At 47.1% G+C, this 24,737-nt stretch overlaps 1 protein-coding gene across 1 annotated transcript in view; it reads left to right on the plus strand.

The window, feature by feature from the left end:
• The window catches only part of SFRP1 (secreted frizzled related protein 1), a 42,487-nt gene extending 19,796 nt beyond the window's left edge, over positions 1-22,691 (plus strand). Inside the window, exon 3 of the mRNA XM_053401619.1 lies at positions 20,022-22,691. Within this exon, the coding sequence (XP_053257594.1) occupies positions 20,022-20,344 (323 nt within the window). The 3' untranslated portion in view covers positions 20,345-22,691. The remainder of the gene's footprint in view (positions 1-20,021) is intronic.
• The last annotated feature ends 2,046 nt before the right edge of the window (positions 22,692-24,737 follow it).

The following is a 24,737-nucleotide window of genomic DNA, read 5'->3' on the forward strand; positions in this document are numbered from 1 at the left end:
TATTAGCCTGGAGACCTCACATCCGAGGCTCTTAATTCTCTCTCAATTCCTCTCTGCTGGTTTTTCTGATAGTCCTTAAAATTAAACACCAAATCTCGGAGAAGCTCTGGCCCTTCAGGATCCATATTTCTTCCAACCAGTCCTCCATACTTAAAGGTGGGGCCCAAATCTTGTTTCTTACTCCTTTCAAAACCAAATGTCCCCAGTGCTCCAACCTCCACCTTAAGCCAATTTGTAATCCTTAGGTCTTCAGATCTCCACATAAGGAGATCTCTCCTTTTTTCCATCTCCAATTCAGGCCAGATTTTCCACATCAAGTTCTTATTTTCCTTCATTGCCATCATGTCAAACCTCAAGTCCTCTTTCATCATCTGCAGAATTACAGTTCCTCCTTCCTTTTCTTCAGGGACAACATATGTCTCCTTCTCCAAGTTCTCAATGTTGTCAAGTTTCTCTTTCTGTTCAGTTGGATAAACTTCCTGATTCAAATCCTTATCAGGTTCCATGATATTGTTTACAGTTGAGTCCAGAGTTGTAACATTTATAGCCAAAACATCAATTTGGCCTTGTAACTTTCCCAAGAGAACAAAGACTCTGTCCAATTCAGCCTGAACTCTCCCTCCTTCAGCCATTCTTGTAATGTCTCAAAACCCCCTCTAGAGGGATTTTGGTTTCTTAATGTTCATTCCAATTCAAATCCAAAAATCCACTTAGTTTGTATCGGTTCTTCCTTATTTTCAACAAATTGTAACAAAAATTGTAATAAATATAACCAGCAGAAGCAGCAGAAACAAAGTTCTCTTTTTCTGTCTTGACAGCTAATTTGACAGCTGTCAAGCTCTTTAGTACCTCATCAACAGGCTCTCTCGCGGAACACTCCCGGGTCCGGGAGGGTGACACTTCAGCTCCCAAAATTAGCTCTTTTATCCTCCAGCAAGATTTCTTATACTGCCAAACCGTGAAATTAAAGTCTTTTACAAAAGAAGGAAAAAAGAGGTTCTCTCGACCTTAGTTAGCAGGTCTTTGCTTTAACTTGTTTACAAGACGGGGAGGCAGACTTCCTTTTTACACCTTCCCCGATCGTGCCTAATTCTTTAAAAGAATTTTTTTTTCCCTTTACGATACCAGTTTCCGTAGTACTCACGGGTTGTTACTTTTAGAGTCCAATTGTTCCAAAGAAGAAGTCAGCGCTCTCCGACCATGGCAATGCGGCCTCACTCTGCAGGAGAAGCAGTCGACTCTCAGCACCGGCCGCTCACCCCGTCCCCCGTTCCGAAGCCTTTAAAAAGGCTCCTTCGCGGGTCGGGGGGCGCTAATGGTGCCCGCTGAGTCACCAGGTTCACAGGCTTCACCGCCTGTGATTTTTAAGGGTCCCCGCGTCACCGCAGCGGCAAGACCTGATTCTACAGAGCCAATTCCCTCCGGAGCTCAGAGGGAATCCGCCATTAGTCGATGGCTCTAACCCGGAAGTCCCAAGCAGAAGATGTTTGTTTGCCAAGTCAGCTAATCATAGAACCATAGAAGTGTAAAGCTGGAAGAACTCTGAGCACTGGCACCAACTCCTGGGGGCCTGGGCACCCCAATTCCTCCATCCAAGTCATTTATAAAGATGTTGAACAGCAACAGGCCCAGGACAAAACCCTGCAGCACCCCACTTGTCACTTTTCCCCAGGATGACGAGGAACCATTAATGAGTACTCTTTGGGTTCGGTCAGTCAACCACCTAACAGTTACCTTGTTCAACCTACATTTTACCAGCTTCTTTGCGATAATATTGTGGGGAACCTTGTCAAAAGCCTTACTGAAACCAAGATACACTCCATCCACAACTTTCCCCCGATTCACTAGTCTGCCCTTGTGTATTCAGTGTGGACACAGACTGAGGGTCCTTGCTGCTCTGGGCTCTGTGGTGCTGGACTGCGCAACCCATGGGAAGAAATGAAAGGAGATATTCTGCAGCAGCTCATCTGTCAGAACCAGCTTGAGATATTTTGTTCTAGTGGCAAAAAAACTACTAAATTGACATGATAAGGTCCCGGCAGGGGTGGTGCTAGGGGCCCTGCTTGTTTCAATGGGGGTTGTATTTCATTTGCCTGTTATTCTGCTGCCACAAGCACTGCCCCAGGTCTGCCACCTTCATCTTTTCTGCATCTTGGTTCTCCTTCAGAATATCAAGAAACCTACTAAACACTTTCTCACATATTCAGTCCATTTCTACAACTTTCAGAATTCACTCCTTCTGCTTTTACCTCAGAAGGTCGGTGGTTTGAATCTGCGTGATGGGGTGAGCTCCCGTTGCTCTGTCCCTGCTCCTGCCAACCTAGCAATTTGAAATCACGCCAGTGCAAGTAGATAAATAGGTACCACTGCGACGGGAAGGTAAACGGCATTTCCATGCGCTCTGGTTTCTGTCGCAGTGTCCCATTGTGCCAGAAACGGTTTAGTCCTGCTGGCCACATGACCCAGAAAGCTGTCTGTGGACAAACGCCGGTTCCCTCGGCCTGAAAGCGAGATGAGCACCATAGCCCAATAGTCACCTTTGACTGGACTTAACGGTCCAGGGCATCATTTACCATTACCTTTTACCTACCTTTTCATTTTGATGCTACCCTATTAGCTGCAAGTCATTCTCGAAGTACTTCTTCACACAACACATAGTTAAATTGTGGAACTCACTCCCACAAGATGTAATGATAATGATTGCCAACTTGGACAGCTTTAAGAGCAGATTAGACATCTATATGGCTACACACAGTTGCTGGGTTTCACAAGAGTGCAACTGCACTCATGTCATTAAGAAGGCAGGGAGAGAGAGAACGGGAGAGGGAGATGCTGACGGAAAGTGTATCTCTCTGTCCACTTTTCTGTTTGAAAGCTTCCCACAGGCAACTATCTGCTTGGTCACTGTCAGAAGAGAAGGTTGGACTTGATGGACCTTTGGCCTGATCTTATGTCCTTATGCAGTGTTTTTTCCCCTAAAAAAATGTTTAGGGGTACTCTCATTTTGACTCAAGAAAATCACCATTTTATAGTTCAAATTGGGAGAAATAAATACAGTAAATGGACAAAAGTACAGTGGTATCTCAGGTTAAGTACTTAATTCGTTCCAGGGGTCTGTACTTAACCTGAAACTGTTCTTAACCTGAAGACCACTTTAGCTAATGGGGCTTCCTGCTGCCACTGCGCCCCCAGAGCACGATTTCTGTTCTCATCCTGAAGCAAAGTTCTTAACCTGAAGCACTATTTCTGGGTTAGCGGAGTCTGTAACCTGAAGTGTACGTAACCTGAAGCGTATGTAACCTGAGGTACCACTGTACAAAGATTCACTAAATGTTTAGTGGTATGCATATTCCTGTGTCCACCCAGAAAAAAGCACTGTCCTTATGAAATGCAGTGGAAACTAAAATTAAATCAATACCCCGTTTTGTTTTCTTACCCCTCTGACTGGCGGGTCGTTGCCTAAAGCCTTCTTGTCTTACAGATCTAATGGATGTCTTGGCAGCTTTCCTTCTCTCGAGATGGAAGAGTGAAGTGGGCTTTCTTGTTTCCTCCCCTTGATGCCTCCACCCCACAGTCTTTTGAGAGGAAAGGGATTCCAATGAAAGGAGCCCATTTCTTGGTGGTAGCTGGGGGATGGGCAGATCAGCCTATTTCTGGTTTTGTTTTGTTTTAAATTAAAGATTCATTTTTCAAATATAAGACAAGGAAAGGGGGGGAGATAAAAACATTGCCAGCCATCATATTAACAATATGGATGAATCAAATCAAATATTTAAAGTTACGGCTAATGACCAGCATCAAAGAAGCAAAACAAGAGGCCCATAGCACATATTTTACAGATGTGTATAATAGCAATAAATAAAAGTAGCAGAACATGAAATAAAATGGACACCAGCTTTTAAAAAGTGATAGTCATGCTACAAACTGGGAAAAGGAAAAAAATATTAGAAGGGTTTTGCTTGCTGTAGTGCTTGGCTCCTCCAAGAGCGATAGATGCATTTTGAGCTGAGAACAGTACAAGGTCGTAAAATTCATCCGATGATCATTTGCAGATTTAATAAATCTGATTGATAAAGATTTTGCATAGATTTCACTAAAAAGAGCAAAGCAGGAGGACACGGGCCACTTGGGCCCATGGCAGGGGATCATGTCCAGAACGGCTTCAGGCACACCAGTGTGAATGCTCTGAGATGAGTGCAGAAAGTTCGCTGCTCTGTTGGACTGGAGGGCTCCGTCAGTTATAGTAGGGTAGGAGGTTGCACCCAGATTGTGTTAGTTCAAGGGTTCCCAAACTTTTTCAGGTCACGGTCCCCTTGGTTCCATAAACTCATCCCTAGTGCCCCCTACCCTACCCTGTAAAGAACATTATTCAGAGAAGCAGTTTGCACAACCCACCAAGGGAGAAAATAACACATTTAAATTTAAAATCATAACCATTAATTGCACATTTATTCAGAATCCAGTGAAAACTATTTAGTTCCATTTATTCATTCATTCATTCATTCAACAAACAGAATTGATGAACTTGATCCAGTTATACCAGCTTTTCAAAGTCTGATGGTCATTTGCGCCTCCAGCACCTGCCAGCTGCCCCCTTGACTCTTAGCCCCCCCAGGTAATCCCACCCTTCCCAGGGGTGGTACCACCCACTTTGGGAACCACGGTGTTAGATCATTCCTAATTTAAATGTACAGATGAGTTTAGGCAGTTCATTCGTCCAAACAGGAATCTAAACCAGAGAGTTCAAAGGGGTCAGCCTGTTTCTGACCCATGTCAGTTTTGCATGTGTTCATTTGTATGTCTGCTGCATCACACTTTTGCAATAACCTGCAATTTCAATTTATGTCAGAAAGCTACATAAGGGGGCAAACAATAGCCCAGTGAGGACTGCACATGCTCAGAGGCCATGGGATGCTTACTGACTTTGGGGGAGAAAAAAATGGAAAATGGGAGGATGTGTGTGAAGTGGATGCTGGGATGCTAAACAGCAACAAGTCAATCTTGCCTGAGCACATTTGCAGAAAACTCCACCCTGCGATGTTTTGCTGTAGAGCTGGCAAGCCACTGTGGTAGGCGATGTTTGCCTATGCACCAAGGTAAGCTCTTGGCTGTTCCTGGCAGGGGCTTTGTGATGGTCTGGCTTATGGTCATCCCCAACCAGAAATTTCCAAGTGTGTGGTAAAGCACACTCCTGTGCTGCAATGGCTGGTGTGCCCTGACAAATGAATACATGAATTCATTCCCCTGTGAGCCCCAAACTACCCACTTACTGAAGGGGGTCCCCACAGTGTCTCTGCATGACTCACGCCTCCAGCCTTACCTCTTCCTGGGTGTCCAGTTTTGCTGCATATCTCCATCAGGTAGAGTTGGACCACCCACATCTCTTGGAGGGGGCTGTGGAGATGTTTCTGCAAAATCACCTGCCACCAGAGAGCTTGCCCATTGCATCTATGAATGAGTCCCTGTGCTGGGGTTGTATCTTCCCAGTCATAAGGCACATCCAGAGCCATGTAGAAACAAAGGAACTGGATGGACTTCGCTGAAGATGGATCATTCTTTTTTTCTCACACACTACAGAAGTAAACCTTTTTCCATGTGAGAATGAAGCAGACCTCCAGGTTTCACTTGGGAAGGAATGTGGTCCAGCAATCTTGCTTTTTGGAAACTTCACTCGATGGAGCTTGAGATTTCTGCAGCATCCAGAGCCCCTGTGCATAGCAAGCTGGTCATTGCTTGCAATGCAGAGGAGTGTGGGATCTGTTGTCCTTTCTCCTCGGGAGGCATTTTGAGAGCAGTCCTCTAAAGCAATGAAAATCTATAACGGGTGGCAAGAGCAGCAGTGAGATGGACAGCATTGAAGAATGAATGCTTTTGGAGCAGCCCATGAAAAATGGGGAGCAATTACATCCTGTTCCTGTTGTGTCAGGTCATTACAGGGAGTTAATGACTTTCCATTTGTTGGGGTGGAGGGGAGATTTCATTTGTGGTGATATATATTTATCAAAGAGTTGATGATAGTTTGCACAGTGGAAGTTTGCTCAGTTCACTCATCCCACTTTTGTCTCTGGCCAAACTATTTGCTAGGTTTTTGCATTGTTCCAAAAAGCAACAAACTCTGTTTGACCAAAGGCAACAGAGGCCTGAATGACAAGTGTGTGCATAGTTGAGGTGCACTGAACCATGGTGAATTTTGTTCCAGGAGCATAAAATCATAGAATCATAGAGTTGGAAGAGACCACAAGGGCCATCGAGTCCAACCCCCTGCCAAGCAGGAAACACCATCAGAGCACTCCTGACATATGGTTGTCAAGCCTCTGCTTAAAGACCTCCAAAGAAGGAGACTCCACCACACTCCTTGGCAGCAAATTCCACTGTCAAACAGCTCTTACTGTCAGGAAGTTCTTCCTAATGTTTAGGTGGAATCTTCTTTCTTGTAGTTTGGATCCATTGCTCTGTGTCCGCTTCTCTGGAGCAGCAGAAAACAACCTTTCTCCCTCCTCTATGTGACATCCTTTTATATATTTGAACATGGCTATCATATCACCCCTTAACCTCCTCTTCTCCAGGCTAAACATGCCCACCTCCCTCAGCCGTTCCTCATAAGGCATTGTTTCCAGGCCTTTGACCATTTTGGTTGCCCTCCTCTGGACACGTTCCAGTTTGTCAGTGTCCTTCTTGAACTGTGGTGCCCAGAACTGGACAGTACTCCAGGTGAGGTCTGACCAGAGCAGAATACAGTGGCACTATTACTTCCCTTGATCTAGATGCTATACTCCTATTGATGCAGCCCAGAATTGCATTGGCTTTTTTAGCTGCCGCGTCACACTGTTGGCTCGTGTTAAGTTTGTGGTCAACCAAGATTCCTAGATCCTTTTCACATGTACTGCTCTCAAGCCAGGTGTCACCCATCTTGTATTTCTGCCTCTCATTTTTTTTGCCCAAGTGCAATACTTTACATTTCTCCCTGTTAAAATTCATCTTGTTTGTTTTGGCCCAGTTCTCTAATCTGTCAAGGTCATTTGGAAGTGTGATCCTGTCCTCTGGGGTGTTAGCCACCCCTCCCAGTTTGGTGTCATCTGCAAATTTGATCAGGATGCCCTTGAGTCCATCATCCAAGTCGTTGATAAAGATGTTGAATAAGACTGGGCCCAAGACAGAACCCTGTGGCACCCCACTAGTCACTCTTCTCCAGGATGAAGAGGAACCATTGATGAGCACCCTTTGGGTTCGGTCAGTCAGCCAGTTACAAATCCACTGAGTGGTAGCATAGTCAAGACCACATTTTACCAGCTTCTTTACAAGAATATCATGGGGCACCTTGTCAAATGCCTTGCTGAAATCAAGGTAGGCTACATCCACTGCGTTCCCTTCATCTACCAGGCTTGTAATTCTGTCAAAAAACGAGATCAGGTTAGTCTGACATGACTTATTTTTCAGAAATCCATGCTGACTATTGGTGATCACAGCATTCCTTTCTAGGTGCTCACAGACTGTTTGCTTAATGATCTGCTTCAGAATCTTCCCTGGTATTGATGTCAGACTGACTGGGCCCTCTCTGATTTGGGTCCTCTCTTTTCCCCTTTTTGAAAATAGGGACAACATTTGCCCTCCTCCAGTCTGCCGGGACTTCGCCTGTTCTCCAGGAATTCTCAAAGATCACTGCCAGTGGTTCTGAGATCACATCTGCCAGTTCTTTTAATACTCTTGGATGCAGTTCATCTGGCCCTGGAGACTTGAATACATCTAAACTAGCCAAGTATTCTTGTACTATCTCCTTAGTTATTCTGGGCTGTGTTTCCTCTGCTGAATCATTTGCTCCAAATTCTTCAGGTCGGGCATTGTTTTCTTTATCGGAGAAGACTGAGGCAAAGAAGGCATTGAGGAGTTCAGCCCTTTCTGTGTCCCCTGTTTGCATTTCACCATCTTCTCCTCTGAGTGACCCCACTGTTTCTTTGTTCTTCCTTTTGCTACGAACATACCCATAAAAGCCTTTTTTGTTGCTTTTAACCTCTCTAGCAAGCCTGAGTTCATTCTGTGCTTTAGCTTTTCTGACTTTGTGTCTACACGTGCTGGCTATTTGTTTGAATTCCTCTTTGGTGGTTTCCCCCCTTTTCCATTTTTTGTACACATCCTTTTTTAATCTTAACTCAGTTAAAAGTTCTTTAGATAGCCACCCTGGCTTCTTTAGGCACCTTTCATGTTTCTGTCTCATTGGTATTGCCTGAAGTTGTGCTTTTACTATCTCCCTCTTAACAAACTCCCAGCCATCATGAACTCCCTTTCCTTTTAGTATTACTGTCCATGGGATCTCACCCAGCACTTCCCTAAGTTTTATGAAGTCGGCTTTCTTAAAGTCGAGAAATTGAGTCCTAGTATGCTTGGCTGCTCCTTTCCGCTGTATAGTAAACTTCAGAAGAGCATGATCACTCGCACCTAATGATCCTTCCACTTCTACCCCACTAACCAGGTCATCAACATTGGTTAGGACCAGATCTAAAATGGCTGTTCCTCTTGTTGCTTCTCCCACTTTCTGGACAATGAAGTTGTCTGCAAGGCCAGTGAGGAATCTGTTTGACCTTATGCTCTTGGCTGAGTTTGACATCCAACAAATATCCGGGTAATTGAAGTCCCCCATTACTACTATCTCCCTTCCTTTTGCATGATTGGCCATCTGTTCCAGGAAGGCATCATCTGTGTCCTCCGTTTGGCTTGGGGATCTATAGTAAACTCCCACAATGAGGTCACTGTTATTCTTCTCTCCCTTAATTTTGACCCAAATGCTCTCACTTTGGCTTTGAGGTTCTAAATCTTGGATCTCTTCACAGGTATACACATCCCTGACATATAACGCCACTCCTCCTTCTTTCTTGTCTGGTCTGTTTCTCTGAAATAGATTGTATCCCTCCATTATTACATTCCAATCATGTGACTTATCCCATCAGGTTTCAGTGATGCCTATTATGTCATATTTAGTTTGCTGTACCAAGAGCTCAAGCTCATCTTGTTTATTTCCCATGCTTTGCGCATTAGTGTACAGACATTGAAGTCCATTAATCATTCCCCCGTGTCTCTTATTTAAGGATTTTTTCCTCCCACCACTAGGTCTGCATGATGTTTGCTCCATTTGGTCTATGACATTTGGATGATCATCTTCATCAATTGATAGACTCCTACCTTCAGGAGCACTGTCTCCCTCCCCCACATTAGTCAGTTTAAAGCCCTCCTGATGAGGTTTCTGAGTTTTTTGGCAAAAACATTCCTCCCAACTGTTGTGAGGTGCAGCCCATCGCTTGCCAGAAGTCCATCTTCAAGAAACTGCAGTCCGTGATCTAAGAATCCAAACCGTTCCTGTTTACACCATTTGTGAAGCCAGCTGTTCACTTCCACTATTTTTCCCTCTCTCCCTGGGCCACGTTGTTCAACTGGGAGGACAGATGAGATGACAATTTGTGCATTTAATTGCTTCAATTTCCTGCCCAGAGCCTCGTAGTCTCTTTTGATCTTCTGGAGGCTATTGCTTGCATTGTCATTGGTTCCCACATAAACCAAGAGGAAGGGGTATTTGTCAGTGGGTTTTATGATTCCTTGCATCGTTCAGTTACATCTTGGATCTTAGCCCCGGGGAGACAGCACACTTCCCGAGACATCTTGTCAGGCCCACAGATCACTGCTTCTGTTCCCCTCAGTAGGGAATCCCCTATCACCACTACACGCCTCCTCTTAGGTTTGGTCGGGGTTCTTCCGTGAGCTGTCCGTTCCAAGGTCGCCTGCACATTCCCTGAGGACTGACTTTGCTGCTCGTCTTCATGTACCTGATCGACTGTAATGACTCCTCAAATGGAGTTTGCTCTTCGTCTTCCATGCTAGGGGAGAGGACCTCAAAGCGATTGTGTATTTCTAAACAATCAGAGCGAACCCTGGGCCTCCTACTTCTTTGAGTCACGTTTCTCCATATATCTGGCTCCTGTGTTGGTGAACTAGCCTCCTTCTCAGGGGAGTCCCCTGTCTCCTCCTTGGTGGAGACGGTGTGCTCTGTTGCTTCCAAGAAGAGCTCCAGCTCTCTAATTCTTTGGAGCGTAGCTACACGTTCCTCCAGTTGCTGGACTTTGTCTTCTAAGAGGGCAATCAACATGCAATTGCTGCAGGTAAAGCTGCCTGCAACCTTTGGCAAGATGGCAAACATTGCGCAGGAACCGCAGGCGACTGCAGCTGTTCCCTCACCCTCCATCTTGAGAACGTGTCGTTGGGGGTGGCTACAGCGGTCCTCCATCATAAAAAGCATGAAGACAGGACAAATAACTGCCCCCCAAAAAAACCTAGGTCTCCCCCAACAAACGTTTGAGACTAGCTCCCCTAAATCTAAAAGATGGATCAAACTGCGCGCGCCGCTGCCCTGCAAGCTCTGATAAGCTCCTCCCACAGCTAATCACCTGCCTCAACAGAAGGTGATGGTGTTTCCTGCTTGGCAGGGGGTTGGACTCGATGGCCCTTGGGGTCTCCAACTCTATGATTCTATGATTCTATGAAACCTTGCCCCCTCTGACCTTTGTACAGGGAGAGCAGCTAATCAGCCACAAAGAAACACACACACGAGAAAACCCTTTTTGCTCCTTCTTCAGCTGCTGCCCTGCAAGCAGGGGGTTACTTTTCACAGTCCTGGCTGTGGCTATTGTCAATTTTCTTTTCTTTAAAACTTTGCAAAATGCTGCCCGCCAAGGAGTCACCCGAGGCAGGAGATTTTGGGGACTCCAGTGGAGGCCCCTTTGCTGCCCTGGCTGCTCCTCCTGAGATGTCCCAGGTCATTTCTCCTGAATCCTCCAGCTGTTCCCATTCTTCTGAGCTGGTGCTCCAGGAGTGGTGGCTTCTCCTGGGCAAAATCTGTGCTGGGCCCATCCTCATGGAATGAGACTAAAGTCAGTTCCATCCCATTACTGTGCAAGTTCTTGAGGATGACTCTGTATAAATCCTTAAAATCTGCACAGGTTATGTTGTATGTTTGTGTGTTGCTGTTGTTTTGGTAAATTTAAATAGAAAACAGTAACAACCATCAAGAGAGTCACAAACGCATAAGCAAGTTCAATGAGGCCAAAGTCTGGACATCATTGTTCAAGAGGAAATATGAGCGTGACTTTTAGCCATCCAAGTTCATCTTTCCACAGACCTCCCTGTGTTGGGGTCGGGGGTGGGGTTACAGTCATGTTCAGTTGTTGCAATATAATTGATGAAGCTTTTCCAACCAGCACTGAAGTCATCTGTGAAAGTCTGGCTCTGACCTTGTGCGCCAACTTCTCCATAAGTTGCACATAAGTTTTTAATGTAAAAATGAAGGAAAGCAATGCTACAGAGTGGTCTGCCTCGTGAGTTCTTACAAGGAAGTCCAAGGGCTGCCTTTCTATCTCCATATTTTCTTGTTTTTACCAGGCAATTTCAGCTGCTTCAAAGCAACCAGTGACTGTGTGAGGCGGCGGCTGCACATCTTGAAGTCCATGTAGCAATTCCCCCTGGGGGTGAGGGGTCTTGGTGACCTGTCATTGGTCTCAAACCAAATTTTACATCTTTAACACACATTGCATGTGAAGTTTTATTTAATTTCTTCAGTTTGTGGATTTATAAACCACTTCACAACCAAAAGTTACCAAAGTGGATATAAAATACAATATAAAATACAAAGATGAGAAACTCATTCACCGGAAGGCAATAAATTCTACAATTATTCCAAAAAAATGACTTGGCCACACTTGAGGGGAAGTCTTCTTTGGAGAAAATTCCCCCAAGAGCAGCATCCTGTCACCAGGGGAATTGCTTCATTTCCATTTGTGTGGCTGTAACAGCCCCATCTCCTGGCTGGCAGCTCCATCTCTAGCTAGTGGCTAAATTGCTTTTATTACTTGCTATTATCGACTGAGTACATACTCACGATAAAAGGTAAAGGTACCCCTGCCCATACGGGCCAGTCGTGTCCGACTCTAGGGTTGCGTGCTCATCTCACTCTAGAGGCCGTGAGCCGGCGCCATCCGAAGACACTTCTGGGTCACGTGGCCAGCGTGACGAAGCTGCTCTGGCGAGCCAGCACCAGGGCAGCACATGGAAATGCCGTTTACCTTCCCGCTATAAAGCGGTACCTATTTATCTACTTGCACTTAGGGGTGCTTTTGAACTGCTAGGTGGGCAGGAGCTGGGACCGAACGACGGGAGCTCACCCCGCTGCGGGGATTCGAACCACCGGCCATACGATCGGCAAGTCCTAGGCACTGAGGTTTTACTCACAGCGCCACCCGTGTACTCACGATAGAAGATACCTAAACAGCCTCGGCCCAGTATACCTGAAGGAGCGTCTTCACCCCCATCGTTCAGCCCAGACACTGAGGTCCAGCTCCAAGAAGTGAGGTTACAGAGAACCAGGAAGAGGGCCTTCTTGGTGGTGGTGCCCACCCTGTGGAACACCCTCCCATCAGATGTCATTGAGATAAACAACTATGGTATTTGACTTTTAGAAGAAGCAGCCCTATATTGGGAAATTTTTATGTCTTATGTTTTACAATTTTGTATGTGCTATAAGCTGCCCAGAGTAAGTGGAGAGGATTTTCTCCCTCTTAACACTAGAATTTGTAGGCACACAATGAAGCTGAATGTTGGGAGATGCAGGACAGAAAAAAGAAAGGACTTCTTCACACAGTCAGTCTATGGAACACCCTCCCACTGGAGGAGGTGATGGCTGCAGACTTGGAGGGCTTTAGAAGACGTTTGGACAAATTCATGGAGGAGGAGGAGGAGGAGGAGGAGGAGGAGGAGGAGGAGAGGGCTATCAGTGGCTGCCAGCCAGGCTCTCCTCTGCCTGAATGGAGGCCGCAGTGCTTCTGAATCCCAGTTGCTAGAAGTGCAGGAAGAGAGAGGGCTGCTCTTGTGCTCGACTCCGGCTTGTGGGTTTCCTACTGAAGCATCTGGGTGACCACTGTGAGAACAGGAGGCTGGACTAGATGGACCCCCTTTGGCCTGATCCAGCAGGCTCTATCACTATAGTTTATATATATAGTTTATATAACTATAAAATCAGAACCAGTGAAGGCGGTGAAGGTCCTGTGTGAGTGTCTGGAGGCGGTTGGAGGATGGATGGCGGCTAACAGATTGAGATTGAATCCTGAGAAGACAGAAGTACTGTTTTGCGGGGACAGGAGGTGGGCAGGTGTGGAGGACTCCCTGGTCCTGAATGGGGTAACTGTGCCCCTGAAGGACGAGGTGTGCAGCCTGGGAGTCATTTTGGACTCACAGCTGTCCATGGAGGCGCAGGTCAATTCTGTGTCCAGGGCAGCTGTCTACCAGCTCCATCTGGTACGCAGGCTGAGACCCCATCTGTCCGCAGACTGTCTCGCCAGAGTGGTGCATGCTCTGGTTATCTCCCACTTAGACTACTGCAATGCGCTCTACGTAGGGCTACCTTTGAAGGTGACCCGGAAACTACAACTAATCCAGAACGTGGCAGCCAGACTGGTGACTGGGAGTGGCTGCCGAGACCATGTAACACCGGTCTTGAAAGACCTACATTGGCTCCCAGTACGTTTCTGAGCACAATTCAAAGTGTTGGTGGTGACCTTTAAAGCCCTAAACAGCCTCGGTCCAGTATATCTGAAGGAGCGTCTCCACCCCCATTGTTCTACCCGGACACTGAGGTCCAGCACTGAGGGCCTTCTGGCGGTTCCCTCACTGCAAGAAGCCAAGTTACAGGGAACCAGGCAGAGGGCCTTCTCGGTAGTGGCGCCCTCCCTGTGGAACGCCTTCCCACCAGATGTCAAAGAGAACAACAACTACCAGACTTTTAGAAGACATCTGAAGGCAGCCCTGTTTAGGGAAGCTTTTAATGTTTGATGTATTACAGTATTTTAATATTTTTTTGGAAGCCGCCCAGAGTGGCTGGGGAAGCCCAGCCAGATGGGCGGGGTATAAATATTATTATTATTATTATTATTATTATTATTATTATTATTATTATTATTATCATTAGCCGGCAGCAAAATTGCTTTAAAAAAGCAAAATGACAGAAGACAAGCAGGTTTCCCTCAGACCACTTGAATGAAAATCCACAGCAGAGTGGTCATCTGGCAATGGAGAATGAAGCCCCGTCCTGTTCCCTGCATAGGGAATCTGGGCAGGAAGGGCTAGTGCTTCCACTTAGCACCAGGACTTGTGGGATTACCTGCCCCCATCCTTAGTGATGATGCTTTGGCTTGTAAGTCAGGGAAGGAGGAGTTTAATGAGTCCAGGGAAAGAAGATTGAGTTCCTGGTAGGGCTGGGCAATATATTGTCATATATCACCAGCTAAACATTGTGATATAATGATATATCACGATGCCTGAAAATAAGAAGGAAGGAGAAAATAAGGTGGGGCGGAAGAAGCAGGCGACGGTTGATTCCTGGATGTGGACTTCACACCGGTTTGAACTGGTGGAGTAGCCAGCCAGCCCTCCGTAGCCAGCCCCACAGATGATTGGGGACGCCTTGCGCAGGTTCTGCCACTGTATGGCAAGGCCAGGTGAGCGTCGCTGCCCAGGGCAGAGTGCATCAGCCGGGGCACTGCATGGCACTGTGCATGCAAACAAGGAGCCCCAGGGTGTTGCTGGCCTCCCCAGGCACTGACCTCCCCAGAGTCGAGGGCATTCATGGAACAGCCTCTCCCCTGAGCTGCTCTGGGCCACCGCCAGCTCTGGCTCACATCAATAGTGGCCTCTCGTGCAAGCAGTGGCTACGGGGAGCCACCCTCTGGAGCATTGGCTCCTGCCAGGTGAGGCACCTGAGGTAGCTCTGTTCCGCCTTAGTGCCGGGGCACAGCTCCTATGCAGCCCTGGAGGCGAGGAAGAGAAGCTAGGGCTGCTCCTGCCACTGCTCACAGGACTCAGCCATACCTCCACTGCCCAGTGCCCCGTTAGAGGAGGAAGGGAGGACGGAGGCAGCTTCCTCCAAGCCGGATTGCCCTTCCTACTGCTCCTACTGTGTCACCCCAAAGAGTTTGCCAGGCAGGAGGCCACAGAAAGGGCTCAGCTTCAGCCTGGAGGTCAGCCTCTTAAGGATTCTTTCGGCAGGGTGGTGAACTGCAGAGGGATAGGCTTGATGGGGGCTCACGAGGCTGCTGTTCACCCCCATCCCTTCTTGTAGAAAGAGCTGCTCACATGAAGCTCACATGATGATGCCACCCCCCACCCCCGCTCCTGGGTTACCTGCTGTGGATGGTAACCAGAGACAGCACTGCCAGGAAAGCCCCCAGGCTGCATGAGTGGGCTGTGCATCACAGCAGGCCTTGCGCCCACCTGTGTGTGCTGCTTTGCCCACAGGGTGCAGGCCGGTGCCACTGCCACATTGTGGCATATGCTTGAGTGAGTGGCAAGCAGGCATCAGGTGGAAGAGGGAGTGAGATGAAATGCCGGAGGTCAGAGCTGTGTGTCCCGTGGGGACCACCCTGCACCCCTTCAGAAGCCTGGCGCCCTGAGGTGCAGAAGAGGACCCTATCCTGATTCAGCCATTAGTTTGATCTGCTTCTGTATGTGGAATGGGGAGGGTGTGGGGGTCACCTTCGCCTTTGCCTCAGGCAGCAAAATGTCTAGAGTCAGTCCTGCTTACAGTTGAGCATCCCTTTCTTACCTGGTCCTCTGATGCCCATAGCCTACTACAACTCACTGCATTCGTACATTCTTCTTTTCTTTTGTCTAGCTGCATCCATCTGGGTGTTTCCTGTACATGCTGATGCTAAAATTAAGTTCTTGCTGAGCTCTTTTCTGGGTGAATAATGGCTGTGATGAAGGATGACCGAATGGTGCAGGGTTCAGTGGAGTGGCTGAACGCCCATCAATCTGGACGGGATTCCAGTTTCTCAGTAATTTGCACCTCAGGGATCCCACCTGGGACAGGATGCTCAAGCGTGTGTTGAGCTGATGGGAAAGCTGGGGAACCAGCAAAGGGATATTTGCTTTGGCAGCTCCACTGAAGGCCAAAAGCCAAGATCTGTGATGATAAGTGGCTGTATTTAAACTCTACTCTTTCCCTGGCAGTGCTTGCAGAGGAGGGTTAGGGAGTGAAGGCTTTTTTTTCAGAGGAGAGTAAAGACTTCCAAGCCAGTCTTTTCCTCTGGCTGTTTGCCCAATGACTTCTGCAGGCGAAAACGATAAAGGGAGTCCTTGCAGTAGCCGGACCAACCTCCAGGCGGGATGAGGGCTATGCAGGACAGTGGACTTGCCTCAGGAATGGGTGGAAAACAACTAAATTTGGAAATACAGAAAAGCTAGGTGGGCAAATGTTGGGAAGGGCCTGGAGCTCTCCTTCCTCCACTGCAGGGGTGGCAGCAAGCAGTTCTTTTAAAAAAGAAATTATTCTGTGAACTGCCCTGACACCTCCGGGTATAAAGGTAAAGGTAAAGGACCCCTGACAGTTAATTCCAGTCGCAGACGACTCTGGGGTTGTGGCGCTCATCTCACTCTATAGGCCAAGGGAGCCACCATTTGTCCGCAGACAGTTTTTCCAGGTCATGTGGCCAGCATGACTAAGCTGCTTCTGGCGAAACCAGAGCAGCTCACAGAAGCACTGTTTACCTACCCGCCAGAGCGGTACCTATTTATCTACTCGCACATTGACGTGCTTTCGAACTGCTAGGTTGGCAGGAGCAGGGACCGAGCAACAGGAGCTCACCCCGTCACGGGGATTTGAACCGCCAACCTTCTGATCGGCAAGTCCTAGGCTCTGTGGTTTAGACCACAGCACCACCTGCGTCCCTCCGGGTATAGGGCGGTCTATAAATTCAGTAAAAATAAAAATAAAAATGTAAGTTCCTCCCCTGAAATCTGGCAGAAATCCCACCAATAGGAGCATAGGAAGCTGCCTGATATTGAGTCAGACGATGGGCCTACCCACCTCAGCATTGCCTGTGCCAGGGAAAGCCAATGTTTTTGGACTACAACTTCCATCATCCCTGACCTGCCGGCTGGGGCTGATGGGAGCTGGAGTTCACCAACATCTTGAGGACACCATGTGGCTGTCCCTGTTCTACGCTGACTGGCAGCGGCTTTCAGGTAGGGGCAGTGGTGGAGCATGCTCCCATGGCCCCCAGGGCAGGGTGCAGAGGGCGCTGGAGCCCGCTGTGCCTGGCCAGGCCTTGCCATTCACCCTCTGCAAAGGCCAAGAGGGCTGGGCTAACCCGTTTTAACTTGACAGAGTCTGGCTTATGAAGGTACATAAGCTCCCCATGGCCAGTTGTTAGTTATTGGAAGAGCCCAGCTCCTTGGCTCCTTGGCTTCCTGCTTTGGCTCCCTACCCTGACGGGCCTTTTGCTATCTTAACCCTGCCCTGGGCATCTGCCTTCCCCCTGAGGGACCAAGCCAGGACCAGGTCAAGGCAAGAGAAATATGTACAGCTGGGAGCACCGATTGTACCATGAACTGAACAAGATGTTTGACCGCTTAAGCTTTTTCCGTTGCTTTAGTTGCATGTGGCCCTGGAGGATCCAATCTGTGGCTGATGTTCTCCAGGCATATGATGGAGGGGGCTTTGGCCCATAAAAGCTTGTGCAACCATAAATGTTGTTTGTGCTTAAGGTGCTGCAACTCTTGGGTCCCATTTTGCCTGGGCTTTGTTGACAAGTCAGCAGCAAAGCTGTGTGGATGACAGCCAGGCATGCCGTGGTGCTGCTCTCTTGGGAAGATGCAGTTTCTGCCTTTCCGCTCTGCACCTCAAGAGTGAAGGTGCTCGGGACAGCTTGCCACTGCAGGCACAGCCCCAGACGTGTGTGTTGAGGGGGGGGGGGAGAAGCTAATTTGCTGTGACTTAAATGGAAAATATTCTCAGCTGGGCACAGAGCTTTCTCTGAGTTATTGATTGCAGCTTCAGCCCACAGTGAATGTTCCTTTGCGGGTGACGGTGTGACGGAATTCAGTTTAATAGGGCAAACAGGACGTCAATGTGTTGTGCATTAAACATGCCCTTTCTCTCTCCCGCTTGGCTCGGTTTGTTGCTCAAGCACATATGGCCCTTCAGCAGGACTAGTCAGTCTGCAGATTGCACCACGCTTGAAACATGGTGCATCATCCGTGTGCCCTTTTCTTGTTGTGCTACCTTCTTGGTTGTACATGGTGCTTTGCAGAGTAAAGGAAGCAAAGGGAAAGACCTGCCCTGAGAAGAGTTCACAGTGTAAATTTCAAAGCAAGGAAGATGACAGAAGAAAGGAACAGCAGAGATGGGTGGGAAGAGACAGAGGTAGGAGTAACAGGCAACTGGGTTGGAGTTTAGCAAAGTCACTTAAATAATACAGGCAGAGTCCAGAGAGAAAAGCCCCGATAAACACTTTACTGAGCAAACTGAGCAAAAACAGTGTATAATTTGAGAAGAAAGGAGCAGACCTTGTTTATAGCAGGCAGACATATAACCAGACATACAGAAGAAAAGCTTTTGCAGAACTGTACAGTCAATCAGTACTTCAGCAAAGATTAAGCCATTCTGTCTGGTTGCTAAGCAACATCTCCATCATTCCCCTTCTTAGCTAGTCGACTTTAACACCAACAGAATTAACCCCTGAGTTATACACCGAATGATCTCTGCTGTTGCATTTCCAACATGAGACACATCCAGTTCCACATACTTAGGTTTAGTTTCTGAAAGGAGTGAGGGACAAAGGAGTTAATCTGAGGGCTTCACAGAAATGGTGGATTTTGACCGGTATTTAAAGTGTTGGTGTTGGTGGGGGAGGTGTGGCCCTGTGTAGGTCAGGAGTGGGGCACAAGCCTTATCAGCCAGAGGGCCACATGACCTCAAAGACAACCTTCCAAGAACCACTTGCATTGCGCGCGGGGGGGTGGGGTGGGGGGTGCCGGAGGCAAAAATGAGTGGAGCAGGCAGTGTGACTCTTCTTAACTTTATGTGTACCTTCCAGACCTGCAAAAGCCAGAGTGGGGTGACTATATCTGCAACTGCTCTGCTTTGTGCTTCTGGATTGCTGACAGCTGCAGGTGGAGAGAGGAGAGAGTGATCCTGTGCTCATGTCCTGCTCATTGGTTTCCCACAGGCATTTGGTTGGCCACTATCTGTTTCTTTAAAATTTCACTAAATTGCAGCCACAGTTGGAAATGAGAGATCTGCAGTGAGATGGAGAGGAACATTTGACCTTTTGGCCCCACCACACAAATGTGCACAAACAACCCACACAGTGCTTGGCTCTAGGGAGAGGGGCAGTCCTGCCTGTCTGGCTGCAAAAGTTCACTTGGGTTCCAGAGTTTTGGAAGTGGCATTGCTCTTCTGTTTCAAGTTGCAAGCAAAACTGCAAGGATTGGGTGCTACTAAAGCTCCTATATCTAGGATCGCTCACAGTGCAATCCTATGCAGGCCTGCTCAAAAGTCAGGGTGATCAAGGTAAACCTTGGTTTTTTGATTGCTGCCTCAATGCAATTGACAGAAGATCACAACTTAAGAGACCGTGAGTGTAGACTTGAACAAGCTTGTTTGTGCTAAATTCAGATGCCGTTGGGTGAAATGTATGTACACACATACAGTATGTACACACATATAGGGATATGCAATATCCCTCCATCTTTGGCCACAGGACACTTAGCTATTGTTGTTTTATGTAAGAGGCTAGCACTCATTTATTTCTCAATTATTTCTTTTTATTATAAAGCTTTGCAATAGAAAACTATCTGCAACAGGAAGTTGCAACAGGAAAATAACATTTTATCTTTCCTCCCACTTTTGTTACGAAGAGAGCAGATGACCCCTTTCCACTCCCTGATTGCTGACACCAAGACCTGCAAATCATAATGCCAACCTACCTATTAACCCCTATTAATAATTTATCTCTTGACCTTTCCCACTGTTATTTTTTTCAAGTTGATGCGTGCTGCATCAGTGTTCATGTCTTATTAATTTTGTGGTATAAGAAATGAAGTCATTCCATGCAGTGAAATGGGATCCTGCTTTCATCTGCCCTATGATCACATGTGCCTGATGGGTAAGAGTTTTAAAAATTCCTTTTCCCATTTCTTTTGACTTCCAGCTTTAAAGATGAAAATAAAAGAGGTAAAAAAAGAAAATGGAGACAAGAAGATCATCCCCAAGAAGAAGAAGCCCTTGAAATTGGGCACCATCAAGAAGAAAGATCTCAAGAAGCTGGTGCTCTATTTGAAGAACGGGGCAGACTGTCCTTGCCACCAACTGGACAACCTCAGTCACCAGTTTCTCATCATGGGGCGAAAAGTGAAGACCCAGTACCTTCTGACGGCCATCCACAAGTGGGATAAGAAAAACAAAGAGTTCAAAAAGTTCATGAAGAAAATGAAAAGTCCCGAGTGTCCCACATTTCACTCCGTCTTCAAATGATCAGATGGTGCCAGGATTGGAACATTTCTTCTCTTCTCTTTGTTTTGTTTTGTTGCTGGCCCTGAACTTGCACAGACTTTCTTTTGGACTTGGTGGCTCATACATTTTGGCTCCTTCTGCCCTGGTGGACACTGAACTTTGATCCCTTGTCGTTTCTTTCTGTTTGTTCCTTTAGAGCAGGGGTGGGCAACCTCAGGCCCAGGTCCAAATGCAGCCCTCCAAGCCTCTCTATCTGTCATTGGGGACACATCTCCTCAGCCACGCACCCCTGCCCAGGCTATCCTCCTGGGTATGTTCAGCCTGGAAACGAGGAGACTGAGGGGATATGAGAGCCGTCTTCAAATATCTCAAGGGCTGTCACATGGAAGAGGGAGCTCTGGAGGGTAGGGCTCAAACCAGTGGATTCGAGTTACAAGAAAGGAGATTCTGACTAAACAGGAATAACTTTCTGACAGTAAGAGCTGTTCAACAGGGGAACAGACTCCCATGAGAGGTGGTGGATGGGGGCAGATTTGGGTAATCTTTGAGCCAGGCTAAAATTTGGCACCCCAAATGAATCTTCTCAGTGATGGATCTTCTCAATGTTGTGCCCCCTTAGCTCAGTGCCCTGTGCTGGACACTGCCCTAAATCTGGTGTTGCGTGGACTCTCCTTCTTTGGAAATTTTTAAGCAGAGGTTGGATGGCCATCTGTCACGCATGATCTAGCTGAGCTTTCTGCAATGCAGGAGGTTGGAGTCGATGACCCTCTCGATTCCTTCCAACTTTATATATAATTCTATGATTCTATAAGCCCCTGACTGAGGTGATTTTGAAAGGAAGCACTTTCAGCAGAGCTGTGCTGGCTGCTCTCCAGTTTTCAGGGAGAAATCTTCAATGTCACTGGGGTGTAAGTTTTCATTAAAAAAGTAAGATTTCTGAATAACCTCCTTTTTCTGATTCTGTCATTTCTCCTGGCTATTTCTTCAGTGACCATCCATGTGGATGATCCCACCCAGTAAGGAATCCTGTGGTGAATGGGATAGTGTCATAGCAAGAGGTGGCCAGTTAGATTTTGCTGTGTGATGATGCCACTGTAGGTAACTGAGGGCAGTATAATGGAATATATAACTGAAATACATCTCTTTCTTTCTTTCTTTCTTTCTTTCTTTCTTTCTTTCTTTCTTTCCTTTTGGCAAGGCAAAAACATCGACAAAAACTGTGAGGTATTTCAACTCAGCTTTAGTCTGTAAAAAAACAAAAACTCAGCTTTAGTCTGAGTGTCTGCAGGTGCAACAGGAAGTAATGAGGACCCTAAGACCACCCACATATGTCATGCTTACTTGATGTGTTTTAAATCATTTCATTGGATCATAGAGTTGGAAGTGAACTTAGAAGACTACCTAGTTCAGTCCCTCCCTGAAAGGCCGTCCAGCCTCTGCTTAAGAAACCCCTCACAAAGGGGTGTCCACCCCCTTCCAAGTCTGTTCCACAGCTTGTAACATCAGGAAGTCCTTCCTAACGAGGGGTCTGATTGTGTTTTGTTTTGGAAAGTGTGGATATGATAGATTCATCTTTAAATGGGAACTGAATTGAATTTCTCCCCTAATCATAGTTCAGTGTCCCCTGCCGGAGGACCCTCATTAGTTCACATTAGATTGGTAGAAATCTCTCCCCTTTGGCTCATCAATTCAGTTTTGAAAGAAGGAAGCTCAGAAGAGCTTCTTTCTTCTGACAAAATTTCCACATAGGTGGTTGTTGAAAGATGGAGTTCAATGCCCCATCTGGCTCCTCTTCTGCTTCCACAGCTCGGCTAGTATTTCAGCCCACATATCATCACATGAACCAGCAGAAGGTTGTGTGCAACCCTCACACTTTCCTGTGGAATAAATGGAAGCACTTGGGTTCCAGTTGCCTCCTCAAGGCAGACGAAGGGAGGGGAGAACCATGGTCAAAACAGTTCGAGAACCCCTGGGTTCCACTCCATTTGTCCTGTGTGTTGCCAAGGCACAGGATTAAGCAGATAAAGAGTTAATTGTTAAATTGGCAGAATGGGGGTAGAGTAAGTTTAATAATGCCATAGTTCAGAAATGACTGGTGTCTGTATTTTGGGGGGGGGCATTCTTTAAATCAGCCTTCCCCCAACCATTTGTTTTACACTACAGCTCCCCTAATTTCTGACCATTGGATTTGCCACCTAGGTTGGGGAGGCTGCTGTACACAATGGTCTGAGGGCTCGGAGAAAGAAGTGCATTTTGCTGCAGAAACAGATCCTTCTGGAATGTTCATAGAATTGTAGGGTTGGAAGGGACGAACCCCCTCCAGTGTGGGAATCTTTTCCAACATTGCCCAATGTGGGGCTTGAACCCCCCGAAACCTGAGGTTAAGTCTCATGCTCTATCCAGGGGCAAAGGAAGGCTCTCCGGCACCCAGTGTGGGGTGTCGAGGGGCGGGGCAAACCGCCCGGCAGTGCATGCCGTACGGATGGCAGTGAGATCTTCTGCTCACGGCGGCGGGACGAGCACCCCGCGGGGTACCTTCTTGTCACCCCCCTCAGAGATGGCACCCAGTGTGGACTGTCCCCTGCCCCCTTCCTCCGCCACTGGCGCTATCCACTGAGCTGTCCCAGGTGCCATCCAGCATTAACAGCCTCACAATTATGGAGCACACCATGCACTCAGGAACAGCATATTACATACCAATATAATTTTTACATTTACAAATTGCTTAGGGAAAGCAAAAGAGATGTGTAGCATTAAAGTATGGAATATGTATTGCAACTTGAAAACATTTTTATCGTCCTTATGAATGAAGCTTTTTACTGCATACTGACTTCAGTTTTGACAGCATCACCAGAGGCTAGATGAACATTGCTCTGGGGGCTGATAGTGGCCCATCCCTGTTCTAGTTATTTACTGAAAAGTGTAATCTAATGAACTGTTGCTAATTAATGTGTCAAGTTATTTTAACTGTGCTTGGACCTTGCTGGGTTCCTTTTTATTTCCCAGGAGGGACAAGTTACATGATTGTTTATAACCCTGTTCCCTTTCCTTGGATTTTGTTTTTGGTAGCTTTTTCTAGTTTTAAAGTATGCTATTTTCTTGTTTCCTGAACCCCACCCCCTCTTAAATTCAGTTATTTTGTTGTTAAATGTGAGATATGTTGAGGTTTAAGAATGGAGTTTGTGCTTTTTTCTTCATTATTCTATTAATATTGATTTTCATAAAAATAACAGAACCCAAGAAGCAGAAAAATACATCCAATGCCATATGGCAATCTTTTTAGGCTACTTGTAAATCTTTGTATTACTCTGAAAAACAGAGATGTGGGGCATCCCTGGCCATTAGTCAGGCTGGCTGGAGCTGGTGGGAGTTGGAGTCCAGTAACATTGGGGGAGCTGCAGGTCCCCCACTCCAGCAAAGGCTCTATGGAGAGAAGCAGTCTCAACATTTGCCCAACCCCAGCAGCCCCATGATTCTCTGTGCAAGGTCTCTGACACAAAACACAGACTTCTCTTTCCAATACCATTTAAAATGGGATCAGGTATCAGTTCCTCATGGATGCTGGGAAGGGACAGAAGACACATCCATTGTTCAAAGCTGAGAAAGCAGGTGGCCTGGTTGGGGCCTCTGCACTCAGCGCAGCCAAATTCTGCCCAACCATGGCTCCTAGGTACCTTGACTCACCACCCGCCCCAAACCAGAGCTGCCACAATATCCCAGACTTCCCCAACCTGGTGTCCTCCAGGTGTTCTTGAACTCTAACTCCCATCAGCCCCAGCTAGCATGGCCAGTAGTCAGGGATGATAGGAGTTGTAGTCAAACAGCATGTGGGGGGACGGGACATCAGGTTGGAAACAGGCATAATATCCATTGTGAGAGCCAGTGTGGTGTAGTGGTTAAGAGCAGTGGACTCGTAATCTGGGGAACCGGGTTCGCGTCTCCACTCCTCCACATGCAGCTGCTGGGTGACCTTGGGCTGTTCACACTTCTCTGAAGCCTCTCAGCCTCACTCATCTCACAGAGTGTTTGTTGTGGGGGAGGAAGGGAAAGGAGAATGTGAGCCGCTTTGAGACTCCTTTGGGTAGTGATAAAGCGGGATATCAAATCCAAACTCTTCTTCTTCTTCATTGTTATATGAGGCAATATGAGACATTTACAAATTGGCTAAATATATGCAAATATTTCCACTTTGCATATTGGATTCACATCTAAAAGTTGTGCATTTTTATTGTGGCTTTATAAAGAAAAACGGAAATTGTGTATAAGATCCCCCCAACATAAAACTGGCAAGCCCAAAATGAGGGGAGCTTTTTGCCAGTGGCAATTCTGGGAAATGCGGGGTGGGGTGGGGTGGAGAGAGCAAGAATATGAAGAGCAGGGATACTATAAATGCATTTCCTCTCGGGGAGTAGAG

This window comes from Podarcis raffonei, chromosome 8 (genome assembly GCF_027172205.1).
Source record: "Podarcis raffonei isolate rPodRaf1 chromosome 8, rPodRaf1.pri, whole genome shotgun sequence".
NCBI classification, from domain to species: domain Eukaryota; kingdom Metazoa; phylum Chordata; class Lepidosauria; order Squamata; family Lacertidae; genus Podarcis; species Podarcis raffonei.